The sequence below is a fragment of the Trichosurus vulpecula genome, chromosome 6 (genome assembly GCF_011100635.1).
Source record: "Trichosurus vulpecula isolate mTriVul1 chromosome 6, mTriVul1.pri, whole genome shotgun sequence".
Lineage (NCBI taxonomy): Eukaryota > Metazoa > Chordata > Mammalia > Diprotodontia > Phalangeridae > Trichosurus > Trichosurus vulpecula.
This window is the reverse complement of record NC_050578.1, coordinates 182842394-182856817: the sequence shown is the minus strand read 5'-3', so window position 1 is coordinate 182856817 and position 14424 is coordinate 182842394. Positions and strand designations below refer to the sequence as shown.

The 14424-nt window shown below is 37.6% G+C and overlaps 1 protein-coding gene across 2 annotated transcripts in view; it reads left to right on the top strand.

The window, feature by feature from the left end:
* Window positions 1-6397, top strand: part of TBC1D19 (TBC1 domain family member 19) — a 114793-nt gene extending 108396 nt beyond the window's left edge. For both annotated transcript variants that reach the window (XM_036764702.1, XM_036764703.1), the window contains 2 exons: window positions 4109-4179; window positions 5167-6397. In XM_036764702.1, the coding sequence (XP_036620597.1) occupies window positions 4109-4179; window positions 5167-5241 (146 nt within the window). In that variant the 3' untranslated portion in view covers window positions 5242-6397. The remainder of the gene's footprint in view (window positions 1-4108; window positions 4180-5166) is intronic.
* The last annotated feature ends 8027 nt before the right edge of the window (window positions 6398-14424 follow it).

Sequence of the window (14424 nt, the reverse complement as noted above, 5' to 3'; positions counted from 1 at the left end):
TAAGGTATCTATATTCCATTACCAACCACACCTTTGAAACTACCAATGGCCTAAGTGTATGTATATAGCCATATGTGTGTGTCTATATATGTATATACATGCACATGTGCATATACATTCATGTGTATATGTGTGTGTGTGTGTGTGTGTATATATGTATATGCGTGAATAGATAGATTGCCAAAGCTTCTGAATGTGAAAATTTGATTATTAATAAAGTTGCATTATTAAGCATTTCATCCATGACATTGAAAGTTCCTTTTTATATTGAGCTAAAATCTCCCTCCCTATAGATTCTACCAATAGCTTCTGGTTCTGCCATCTGCAGCTATATAAAAAATAAGCCTATTTTGTAAGGCAGCCTTTTAAATATTAAAGATAGCCATTATGCTCTCCTTTGACACCCCCCCCCCATTTGTTTCCTAGTCCCCTTCTCTGGATGTATTCCAGATATGTTCTGAAGTTCCTTCTGGGCACCACATTTTAGTTCGAAGGAGAACACAACATAAGGAAGAATTTTCTAAGGATCAGAGATGTTCATAAGTTTAATGAGTTAAGAGGCAAATTCCCTACAAAAAACATTTGAATAGCGGCTGGGTAACCAATTATCAGAGACATTGTAGAAGGAATTCCTCTGTTGTGTAGGATGTTGGAACAAATGGCCTCTGAGCTATGAGGAAAGAAGGAATTGATTTAACATTGCCTTTCTCACCCCAATTTCCCATTTGCTTTTTCAAAAAATTGAAAGGGAAATCTCTTGGGAGCTCTGAAAATACCCTTATGTTAGGTCTCAGCTATACATGAGAATAGATTATTTTATGTAAATTGTGCTGATTGATGTTGCTTCTAATATACATTTTTAATGAATAAATAAATATGAACCTTTGCTGATCTTAGTGTAGCCCTTGAGAAAATATCAGTACATTAGGAATCTGTTTCATCCAGAGCTTTTCTTGTGTTATACTGAAAAGACCATGGAATGGAGATTTAAAAGACTAGAGTTCTAGCCAATACTCTGCTATCTCAATATATAACTTTTGGCAAGTCATTTAATCCTTGGGCCTCAGTTTCCCCAATTAGAAGATGACATAATTGGACTAGATAATCTCTGGGTCTAATATTCTATGAGTCCAACATTGTGGGGATTAGTATAAAGAAAAAGTATCTAAACAATATTATTGATACAGTTGTTTAATGATAAAAGATTGAGTGTAGTTTGTAAAGTCAAAATGAAATAAAGTAATTACCACTCTTCATGTCAAGGCCTTAGTTCAGTTGACAAATATTCAAAAAATATAAGAAATTGTGCATCTTGGCTCTGTGGCAAACAGTGCTATTCCAAGGAAAGGCTGGACAAGCCTAACATTACAGCAGACCAAAAGGAAATTCTGTGATGTGACACCAAGATAAATAAAGACTGTGAGTACATAAGCATTTCAGAACCTGAGGTCAGTTGGTGAGCTGCCCTTATTTTTTCTTCCCCTCCTACCTTTGGAAAAAGTTAATTGCCTACACTTTAGAACTCCTTCCTGACCTAATAAAGAGAATTTTCATAGACCAGTCCAGCCTCCATGGGCACTGAGAAACTGTAGAGGGAAAAAAAAATCCCAGTCTTTTTGTCCCAGGGTTGCTAAAGTGCCTCCACTAAATAAAAATGGGGGTCAAGATACTGACATTGGAAAGAGGTTGCTTGTCCAAAGAAATGATTTATACATGATATTTTTGTAAGCCTAATAGTGACTCTAAAGTCTAGCTTTTTCTGTTTTCAGTTTTTTAAAATAATGTCTTTCTCCTCATTATCTTTTAACCACACTACATATAGCTCACTTGGACTTTCTACTAGTTACCCTGCATGGGTAAAGAACACTCACTCCTAAGGGGATCAGGAAAGGCCCCCTATAGAGGTGACACCTGAACTGAGACTCGAAGGAAGCTAAGGATTCTAAGAGGCAGAGGTGAGGAGGGAGTACATTTCAGGCATGGGGGACAGCCTATGCAAGGGCTTGGAGGTGGGAGATGGAATATTGAGTTGTAGGCAAAGCAAGTAAGCCACATAAAAGGGAATAGTGAGAAGTAAATCTGGGAAGGTAGGCTTGACCCAGATTGTGCTAGGCTTTAAATGCCAAACTGAAGAATTTGTATTTTTATCTTGAAGGCAACTTCCCCTGAAAGTTCTTGAATAGAAGGGGGTGGCTTGTAAGCTTCAGAAAGTTTATTTGTAAGTTTTGTGGCAGAGGGACTGAAAAGGAAAGAGACTGGAATCAGGAGCCAATCAAGAGGTGGCAGCAGTCCAGGATGGAGAAGATAGGGGCCTGCATGAGGCTGAATACCATTTGCTAATGGGGTGGATACAAGAAATATTATAGAGATAAAATTGACATGATGTGGCAATGATTAGACCTGGGGGGGGGGGGGGTGAGAGAAAGTGAAGATTGAGGATGACTCTGAGGCTTTCAACTTTGGCAATCAGAAGGATAGTGTTGCCCTTAGCAACTCTTAAACCATACCCTCAATTAAAGTGACCTGAGACAATATTCATTAATATTAATATTGACTATAGGTATTTGAATCTGTTGGTGGCATAAATAGATGTCACTGTAAGAGTTTTCTCCTAATTGTCAGGAATTAAAAATATAGTTTCCTGAATATTTGAGCTAAAAAATTGATTGTAATATGCACATTTTATTGTAAGGGGATCACTTTATTCTGTATCAGACTATGACACTTCTAAGTCAGACCATAATGGCTTTCCCTCCTAACATTGCTTAAGTGTGCTTCGCTTTCAGAAATTTAAAATTCTTTATAGTAATCCATAGATCTTATTGATGATAATAGTTCACCTGTCTTTAAGCTGTTATCTTTCACACTGTGCTGTACAGAACCTTAAGCTCTATGAAATGTTTTTAAGAGTTTCTCAAAGTGATGTATTGTCATGGTGTGACATTAACCATAGAATCATAGAAATTAGACCTTCAGGAGACGTCAATGGTTATCTCATCTGAAGAGACTAAGGCCCAAAGAAATTGAGTGATTTGTCCAAGGTCAGTTCAGCAGAATCAGTGCTAGAACCTAGAGTCAGTGACCTCTTTCTTACCCAGTATGCTTTCCACCATACTACACTTGTCAGTCTTGCTCAGCTGTGTTTCCAAGGCCCGTCCCCAAATTGTAACAGCTATTCCTTCCCCAATCTTAAAGTTTAAGAACTACTCTTCTGGGCTACCCTGTTGTCTGAATAAAGCAAGAAAGGCCTTCTGCTCTAAGACATCACACTTTTTTCCTTGTCCTTTTGCCTGAATAAGAGCATCTGGCCCTTCCTCATCTTAGCACATAGTTCATGTTCTTTTACATCATATTTACAAATATATTCTTCTAAGATTTTACCTCCCTATGGCATTTATAAATACCTTACATATCTGCTTTTGCCTTCATTCACTTGCTACCCTCTTGACCCAAAATGTTTATTTCTTCTAGCTATTCTTAAAATGTCTTTGTTTTTCATTAAATATTACATAGCAAATACGCATTGCTGTGAAATATTTTTAAAGAAACTTTCAATCATTTGCATCTTAAAATTTAATGCTATTAGGGAAATTGTTGTTTTTTGTTTTTCTTCTTGTTAACATTTTCCTCCTGTGTCACTTTACTGAGATGAATGATCCCTACACCCGTGCAGACCAGAACCTCTTCACTCATTTGCATCCAGTGCAATTGTCATCCACATCTTTTCACAAATCTTCCATAGAGGATCTATAATGGGAGCTGGAGAGACCTTCCTCTGTTTTGTTTCTAATATTTAGGGATCACCAGTGTGACCCTATTGAGGTCATTTAAATGTAAAAATACTAATTGATTTGAAGAAAGAGGTATATAAGATAACTTGAACTTTCAAAAGTGTAACTTTCTTATTTAACTTTAATGAGCTTTTTTCTAGGGGGCAGTGGGTGGAAGAGAGGAAGTTCTGGAAAAAACCCCAGTTAATAGGAATTTGATTTACATAAATTGTCAAGTCTTCTCATTCAGAACCAGAGCAAGTATGTGCTTGATCAAGGTAAATGTGTTGAACTGATCAATAGGTCAGCAGTTGAAAATACTGTGCATTCTTTTTCAGTTCTGGCAGCTGCCGTGTTTGCTTTCCGAGCAGTAAACCTGATGGAGGTGACATCACTGGCTGCAGCTGAAGTAAGGATAAGTTTCATTTAGAGGAGAGGAGACTGAAATACTTTCTGAAATATTGCCAGCCAAAGCAGTTTAAGCTTCAGATGCATAAAGCTTACATTATTATTGTTTCATTTTTTAATTTACATAAAAACTGAAAGGTCTATGCTCAAGAGCATATTTAAATACTTAAATTTTCATCCCATGATAAAAGACATCTTGGGGAGGTGTCATATTATAACCATTATAGGCACTACATATCTAACATCATTGGTGATGTTCTGGTTTTTTTTTGTTGTTGTCGTTCACATCAGTGTATTATATCCGCAGGACAAAAAAAATGAGTAAACAGAGCTGTATAGCTATAGCATTGAATAATATGTATATGCTTAGTACTTGTTTCCCATTGATTTTTTAAAATATTCTCTGCCAATAATTTAAATACAATATTCTCTTGCTATACTTTATACCTAAATATGGTTCAGAATTGTAAGCTACAATGTTAACTAAATCTGTTATTTTATGAAAATATAAATTATATCCCTCAGTTAGCTACCAATATTCTATCTTTAAAGGAAGTGAATATATGTATGAGTCTTGCAATTGAATAAACACTGTTGCTGCCTCAGGATGATTCACTTAAAGTCATACATTCCTTATACTAGTATAACAGGATGAGGATTCATAATGTGCATTTATTTATAGAAACAAACTGATATATTGGACCTCTTATAAACCCATGCTACCTTGTATATGTTAAGTTGAGTTAAAGTCCAACTCAATTCCTGACAGCATGTTAGCTTTTTGCATGTGTACTGAAATTGAAGGATCTAGAAAGAAAAAATGAAAATGTTAATATAGGAGAGAATAATTAGGGCAGTGCTAACAAAGTCAATTTAAGATGATTGTTGATGCTAATATATCATTGCTATGGCATTTGCTATTATCTTATTTATTATACTTTTATGGTTAAAATATTTATATTTGACAATACTTTTTTGTCTGTTTCAGGCCGTGCTTGCTGACCTTTCCACTTTAAAAGTTATGCCTCTTCTTCAGATTTTTCTTTTTGCTACTGTCACTTGATCTTCTTCCAGGTCAATGACACCACACATCTAGTTTTTCCATTAGAAACTAATCATGAACTATGCAATCTCTGCATAAAACCAAAATTAACCTCTGCATATCAACCAATAAAGATCATGTTCCCTTTGCAGTTAAACCTAAGTAGTTTTTCACTTTATAAAACAATAACTTTGCACATCAAATATTGCACTGCATGCTGCTGAATTTCATCAAAAGAGAAAGACATTTTCATGATAATATGGAGAAATGCTCATTTGTGCATAATGTATATATGTATTAATACTAATCTATAAAGGGCATGTAACAGTATATGCAATAAGAAATGAAAATACTGTAATAAACTCTGAGAGCTAATGTAGCTCCTATGATGATTCTCTTACATCAGGTTGAAGATTTTTTCTCCAGATAATGTATTATCTTTTGAATTGGCTTTCATTCAAAGCCAGAGTGAAAACTTGAATAGGATACTGCCTTAAATGACAATAGAATTTAACTATTTGTCCATATTTTCATCAGCTTCTCTTTTTAAAAGAGGTCTGATAGGTCCTTCTCTATTTAACTTCTCCCTTAAAGAATTCTACTATCAGAGGACAAATACAGTTATCTCCATATCATTCCCTCATTCAATTTGAAAGATTTCTGGAGAAAATGTGAGGTGCCTTTCTTTGTACTTCTCAGCCTTCTTCATCCTGGTTGGGAGACTTGGTGCTGCTGTAATCAGCCCAAATTCTGCTACCTTGGAGGTCTACATGGAGTACACTCAAGTGAATTAAAGCATCTGGAGCATATCTAACTGGTGATGTCTCAGCTAACTATATTCACTTTCAGGGCAGAGCTGCTGAGGAAACTAGAAGTACATACAAATAGTCCTTTCATTCACAGCTAAGAAAATCGTGCAGTGTGTAAGCAGTTGCATTTTGATCATCATGGTTGAATGTGAAAGGCATTGTTTTGTTTTTAACCCCCAAATAAGAGATCTGCCATTTGTCTAACATGGAACAAAAGTAGATAAACAAAGTAAAAAACAGATATCCCTTAGGTTCACAATTAAGTCTCAAATTAGAGGTATTAATCATTTCATCAAAAACAGTCCCTAAATAGATGTATACTTTTTTGTAGCTTGCCTACTATTTCATTAAATTATATCCAAAGATAACTAATGAGTCATTTATTTATAGTGTGAGTGATTTAAGATGATTTATGAGATTTATCATTGAAGAAGTTCCAAGAATGTATAAGGGAAATATGATTATTATGACTGAAAAACACATGCTGTATACTGCCATTTCCTAAGTTTGACTTGCCAAAATAAGAATTTTGAAAATTCAAAGTTTGTGGTTGATTCTTGGAAAAAGTTATTATAAACTTAATAACATCATTAAAAAAAAACCATAAAAAGTGAGAGAGAGAATCTTTCACCAAATCCTTAGTCTTTAATAGGACAGGACCAAACAAATTAATTAAAAAAAAAAAAGAAAATCTTTTTTTTATTGTATCCCCATCTACACCCATCTGAAGTTCTGCCATCTTTGACCTCATTTTTCTTCCTTCTTTCTAGTTTTGTCATTTTTAATGCAGGGTATCCCAAAAATCTTAGCGCATATTAAAACTTTAATTTTAAAACATGCTCTAAGACTTTTGCGAGATTCTGAATATTTGTGGTAAATGTCTATTGTTTGGTTCTGCTCATTTGTTCTTCATCACTTGATTATGATAGCACTTAAAGGTTGGCAAAATGTTATCAAAGAGGATTTTGATCCTCACAACCCTATTATACAGATGAGGAATCTGAGTTCTGAGTGTTGCTAGTAAAGTGAGTGAGAATTTGAACTCAGGTGCGGAAGTCCAAGGGCTGCACTCTATCCATGTGCTTCCTCATGTCCTCTTTCCATATCTACTCATGTTCCATGGTTGATTCTTCATGAACCATATCCAATTTAGTTCACTTGAGACAACACTAGCTTGAAACTGACGCAGTTGTGATCATGCCGGTGCCGTTCTGGGTTTGCACCGTCAAGGCTATCTTGCACACTAGTGACTATCACAAAGCTATTCTGGCTACATTAGTAAGCATTGATTATAAAAATGGCCAAAATGAATACTATGGTTCTGCCAGAGCCCAAGTCACCCAATGTGACCAATAAATAAAATCTCATCAAATCACAACTCAATGTTATACCAGTAAAGTAAAATCTAAGTTAAACAGAATGTTCTGCCAATGGAACGTTCTGGTTAGTTGAAATTTTAGCTAACTGAAGGATCGTTTCTTTAACCTTCAGTTTTAAACCTCCTGAAGTCAAGCATATATATATTAGACCACTTTTCTAACTTAGTAAATAAAAAATTTTGAATACTAATTAGTCTTTCCTTGGTGATTTAGGATATTTATATTCATCAGGTTTGACATGGGGGAAAAAGAATTGGGAGTTAAAAGAAACAACGGTTAGCTGTATCCTGGTGCAGAGAGCTTAAGTGGTTTAAATCTAGGCTCACACAGCTAGTCAATGGAAGAGCAAAGAGAACTGAGGGCTCCCTGTCCAGTTTTCTGTGTTTTACATCATGTGAGGTTTGAGTCCTTCCCTGCCCTAGCCTCCACAGAGGAAAGAAACCTTCAATTTGTCTTTAGTCTGTCTGATTACCAGCCTCCTCATTTGTTGAATTTGGTTGTTGAAGAGTGTGGTATAGCAGAAAGAGCTCTGGACCCAGATATGGGGATGCACGCAGCTCTGCTGCTTACTGCCTATGTCTCTTCATGTCTTGGGGTCTCGGTCTCCTCATCCACAGAGCAAGAGGGCTAGACTAAATGATCTCTAAAGTGCCTTCTAGCCGTAACATCTGTAATCATATTAGACACTGTCTCAGTTTCCTTCCAGCTCAAAACTTGTACTATTCCATCTAATGAGAAACTATGCCTTTAGAGTATATATGCTCCACTGTATCAATAGCCTTATAGTTCTCCAGTCTCCTTCAAAGTGGACTAGCCCTGATCCTTGAGACCTACTTGGTCCATTTCTGTATTCTGTTTGGCCAGGACAGAACTGGACCACTTTCTGGACCTCATTCTCTGCATATGTAAAATGAGGGACATTGAGTTAAATGACCTCCTAAGGTCCTTCCAGCTCTAAGTCTCTGATCCCTGTGATCCCAGTATTCTGATATGGGGAGATGGGGCACTGTTTAAAAGAATAAATATGGTGTGCTCTATTGATGAGGTCAGAGTTATTTGCATAGAAACTATACTTTGCTGTCATAAAGTTCATTTCCAGAAAAAGAATAGTGAAGACATAAGGAAATTTGTTTAAAGACATCAGGAAAAGGGATTGTGATATGGAAATGTCATTAAGTATCTCCTAAAATAATGGCAATATTATTTAAGAATTTAAGGGCATAAAAAAAGAGTTAAGGTTGGGGGCAAGAAGAGGGGAAGCCTGACCTGTATTCAAGTGGGGAGAGGATGGAGGAAGGTGTTGGAGTGAGGAAGCCTGCTAAGTTCACCTCAAATCATGGTATAAGGACATTTCATTGTTTATGAGTTCCACTTTCATCCTGTTCCTCAGTTGTGCAAATGTTAGTTGATGCCTAAAAGTTTAAGTATCAAATTAGATAAGCTTTCAATGCAAATGTCTGATTGAGGACTAACTTTAAGATTCTTTCCTGTTTGGGTGTAGAGAGGTTAATGAAGAAATGTTGAGTGCCTGAAGAGAGGGAGAAAAAATAGAAGAGGAGGATTAGGGAACTTCGATGTATTGCCATTTTGCTAAAGATTGATTTGTTTTACCTTTAACAGAACGTGAACAAAAACTGTATTGTGAGGTATTTTTGTGCTTTGAAGTTTAGGAAGTTGTCATTGAGTAGAACAAGTGTCAACACTACTTTGCATGATTTATGAAAGTTTTAGAGAGAGCCTGGCATAGTGAACTGAGAGCTGGCCATGGAAGGAAGAGTACCACCTCTGCCTGAGGCAGTCACATATATTCTCTGTATTCTAAGCAACTGGAATGAGTGAATAGATGGATGGATGGATGAAAATTTAAAAAAAATCTAGCCCCCCAAATCCCAACATATCTTACAAAATATAGGACCCACTGCATCCTGGGCCATCACCAGTCATCTTGACTTTTGTCTTGCCACTGCACTTGGATGCTGCTAGAGGAGAGAGTGAGGCTGATGACTTTGCTCCACTCTTCCTCACTTAAATGCAATTTGCTCATAAGTCAAGCTATCACCCTTATGATGTCATTGGTCCTCTTTGAGAATGAAGGTCAAACAACAACCACAACAACAAAACCACAAAGAAGATTACCTATCGGCACTGGAAAAGGGAGGTTTCTCATCCAGGAGTTCTTTATACTAGTGAAATCACAGGCTCAACCCCTATCACTGCATGACTGACTTTGTTATAAAGAAGCTTTGTTCCCAAAGGAGGCAATGACGAAATTAGGAAGATCATAAAAAGTAGCTGAAAAAAAAAATCATTGCGTTCTCTCTTAAAACACATTTTTACATTTTGTATTTTTCATCCAGGTGTTTAACCTGCATTCAAGCTACAGGAATAGTCAAACATTAAAATTGCCTTGTTAAGTAAATTAGACAGTTTGTCATACTCGATAGAGAGCTAGATGCCTGTAGGTCCTGCCTCTGACATATATTGACCATGGAGTCCTTGGCAAGTTACTTAATCTCTCAGTACCCCCAGGCAGCTCTCCATGTATTTGAGTAGAAGAGAAGGTCCAGACCTGCATTGGTGAAGGGAAGAAATTTCTTCATCAGTAGTTCCCTATGCCAATGAAATCAGATGTATGTTTAACATTTATAAAAGTACAACTGAATACATGTTCCTACTAGCATTCAAATGAGTAATAACTGATGCTATCAATGATTGATTGATATCAATCAAATGATTGAAATAAAAAGGTAATATGTCTTAATGGATGGAGAACCAGCCTCAGAATCAGAAAGACCTAGGTCCCATATAGTGGCTCTGCAACCTGAGGTAAGTCAAGCTATCAGTATTTTATCCAGTTTAGACGACAGATTTCAAAGGTTCCAACCTCTTTGCAGATGTTATGATGCTATGCTTAGAGAGTCAGGTAAAAAAACTACTTGAAATAATTAACAGCCTTAGCAAAGTTGCAGGATATAAAATAAACCCATATAAGTCATTAGCATTTCTATATATTATCAACAAAGCCCAGCATCAAGGAATACAGAAAGTCCATTTAAAATAACTGTAGACAATATAAAATATTTGGGAGTCTTCCTGCCAAGACAAATCCAGGAACTAAATGGACACAATTACAAAACATTTCACACAAAGTCAGATCTAAACAATTGGAAAAATATCAATTGCTCATGGGTAAACCAAGCCAGCATAATAAAAATGACAATTCTACCTGAATTATTCAGTGTCACTTTATTCAGTGCCACACCAATCAAACTACCAGAAAAGTGTTCTATAGAGCTAGAAAAAAAAAAACAAAATTCATCTGGAAGAACAGAGGTCAAGAATATCAAGGAAATTAATGAAAAAAAATTGAAGGAAGGTGGTCTAGCCTTCTTTTAGCCAAAGGCAAGATATATTAGAATGCCAGTAGAAGGTGTGTGTGATTTTAAAAATCCACCATAATGGCCAGACTCTTAAGGAATCTGAGCATTGGCCAGACTTAAAGAATCTGAGCATTTGTGATTCTTGTATTGACAAGTGGGCCAGATTGACAACACCTTATGGAGGCAAGCTGGATCTTATATACAGAAGAACTGTGGGAACAGAAAAGGGGTCTAGATGCAATTAAGGGAGTGGCCTTCTAGGGTGAGAACAGGGGCAGACAATGAAAGGGCAGTTAATTAACTGGGAAGGGCTGATTGCCCCAAGTGAATGCCAAGGACCTGGGCCATGTAGGAAAGTCCAAGGGCTTTTCCTTTTTGGGGTCCAGATCCCAAAGACATCATCTTTTCTTTTTGGGGGTTCAGATCTATAACAACAATGTGCCTAGCAACTGCTGTAGGGGTGTAAGACCCAACAAGAGCCACCAGCACAGGTTCTTTGATCTGCTTTTCTAAGTAAAGCAACTGAAAGGGGTTTACAATCTTACTTTAATCAAACATACATATATCAGTCAGTTCAGGGGAGGAAAGCCAGCACCCTGAACTTCAGAGCAAATGCAAATACAAATCACAAACAGAAAATATCAACAGATCAAATAACACAATTCAACAGACAAGTTTTGTCTGATCAAGAGATCACATACATAGTTACCAAAAAGAGAAGTGCCAACATCTGGGTTTTCTTCAAGGCTGGGAAGGGGTGGGGGGCACGGGCCTCCAGCAGCTACCCAGAGTCTCCACACCAACACTATTCCGGTGAGTTTATATACCCTTCTTAGGGCCCAAAGGCTTCATACCTAATCAGCAAAAGGGTGTGGGCCTGGGGCTTTGCATCTAATTAGCAAAAGGAGATGGGCCTGGGGCTTTGCACCTAGTAAGACTTAATCAAAAGCACTTGATTACTTTAGCATTCTAAAAGAGAAAACAGTAAAAAGAGGTCCCACCTTAATAACCATTACAAGATCCTATCCCCATCACCTGGAATATTCTTCCCCCAGCTCTTTGCTTGTTGAATACCTATCTCTCCTCTAAAATCCAAATCCATGTTAATTCCTACATTAAGCCTTCCCCCTTCCAGTAGATAGTGACTTTCTCATTTTCAGAACGCTTTAATGTACTTCTCAAGTAATATTGTATATTATCAGTTTATCACTTTATATCTCACCAAGCATCTTGTACAGAAGGCTATACATACAGTAGTCATTCATTTGTCAAATGAATGAACTATAACGTATTAGACTAAGAAGGACTAGTCGTAATTCTTCCCTTTACATATAAGTTTTTAGGGGAAGACAATCTTCATCTTGTCTCCTAGCCCCTTCAACCCTCACAATTGTTTCTTTATAGAGGGATTTTATTATCTTTTAGCTTGGCCTTTGTAAGTGTAATGGCGATAATCAAGGGAGCCCCGGGATCTGCTCTGTCTAGAGTTTACTGGAGTTCAGCTCATTATCGAGCTCCTGACACTTCTGGGGACATGTACTCTAGCTTAATATCAAAGGACTTTCACTTTGGGACAATGCAACAACCCTTCAGTGCTCCCTTGGTCCTTGTGATGGTGTTGGGACAGGGGTGAGGCCGGATCAAAGGCTTAATCACTAAACCAAGAGGAGCGATCCACTAATCGACTTTAAAAGGAGTAACTGCCCCCTCTTCTTCCCTTTCAAATCTTCCAAATGTATCAGGACTCTTCAAGATTTTCTATCAGACTACTAGTGAAGAGGGGGAGCAGAATGCTTTCTCTCCCCTCCTCCCCACCACTCCAAGCAGCTTTGGCTACTGCAAGCACCCAATAGCATTTACATTTGCTTGTCTAGATGAACCTGAGACTGAACTTGAGGTGTCTGGCTTCCTCTTCTGCTCTGTATTTCTCTCCCTGAGCACAGGTAAGAGCAACCTCAAGATAAATATTTCTAGTTTGGTGCCTACCTGCAAAGCTGGGTAGCTCCTGGGTCTAACCACTGGTTGCCCAACAGAAGGTGACTTCAGAAACAACTTTTCAGAAGACAAGACCTCTGCCCAGAGGCTGAGCCCAAGTCATGGACGGGTTTGCCAGAAGATATGGATCTCAGATGAGTGCTCAGACAATGCAGAGTAAGGTGAAAGTGATATGTCTATTCAGCAGTTGTACAAAGTGTTTAATATTTTCATGATTTAAGTATCAACATCCTGGGAGAGGCTAATAGGAGTCGTGGAAAGGTTATTGTATCATGCTTTATGTATTTTTCAATGTGTACGTATAGGTTTTTTGTTTCTTGTGATTTCTTTTGTAGTAGAAGAAAGCAAATTGCTGTCATATACCTGAGTACCTTTTTAGAAGAGACTCTACTAATCCCTTTGGGGGAAAAACCCTTAACTGTGACTAAAAGTAAGATAAGTTCTGTCTAGGTGATTGGTCTCTGAGCTATGGTGTGAGACAGAGACAATGAGTAAAAGCCTGACCTCCCCCAGGGCTGAATCCAGTCTTAGGGAGCGCAGAGCAGGGCCCCCTTAATGGAAGAAGGCACTGCAGTCCCTTCTAGGCAAGTTATGTTTGTGTATATTTTCTCCTCAAATAAAATAAAACTCCCTGAGGGTAGATTATCTTTCTCTTTTGTTTTTGTTTCCTTATATTTAGTCCTATATACCTGGCCCATAGTAGTTTCTTAATTAATACTTGCTAATTTACAGGTTGTTGACTGATTGCATTCTTTCAATTCATTCAACATTTAACGTGTCTACTATGTGCCAAGTACTGTATAACGTGCTGGGGACGCAGAGTTAAAAAATAAACAGTCCCTGTCCTCAAAGATCTTACATTCTGTTAGAGGAAATGACATGACAAGGGTGGGGGGAAATAGACAAAATATGTAATAAGTTAGATAGATACAAAGTGAGAGGTAGAATAAGAAATTTGGAGGATCAGGATACACTTTCTGTAGGACATGGTGCTAGATTTGAGCTTAGAAGAAAGCTAGGAATTCTACTAGGTGGAGGTGAGGAGGCATGGGAGACAGGCATGGGAGACAGCTTTCAAAAAAGGCACAGACAGGAGATGGAATGTCATGTCAAGTAGGTGAGCTTAACAATAATGCAGAATGTGTGAAAGAGTAATATTCAATAAGCCTGAAATGGCAGACTGAAGCCAAATGGGGAAGGGCTTTAAAAGCCAATGGAGGAGTTTGTTATATTTTTGTCCTGGAGGCTACAACAACAACCAGAACTTATTAAGCGCTGGATATGTGCCAGGCTCTGTGCTAAGTGCCAGGAATATAAAACAAGGCAAAAAGCAGTTCTTGCTCCCAAGAAGTTCACAATATAATGAGGGAGACAACACTCAACAAGATATACACAGGATAAATTGCAGATAATCACAGAGGGAAGGCACCAAGATTTAGGGCTGGTAAAGGCTTCTTGTTGAAGGTAAGAATTTAGCTGAGCCATGAAGAAAACCAGGAAAACCAGGAGGCAGAGATGAAGAGAAAGTTCCAAGAGAAGCCAGTCGAGTTTCTTGAACGGGAAGATGACGTGGTCAAAGTTGTGTGAAGGATCAGACAGCAGAAAGACTGAATGAAATAAGGAGACTATTGCAACAGTCTA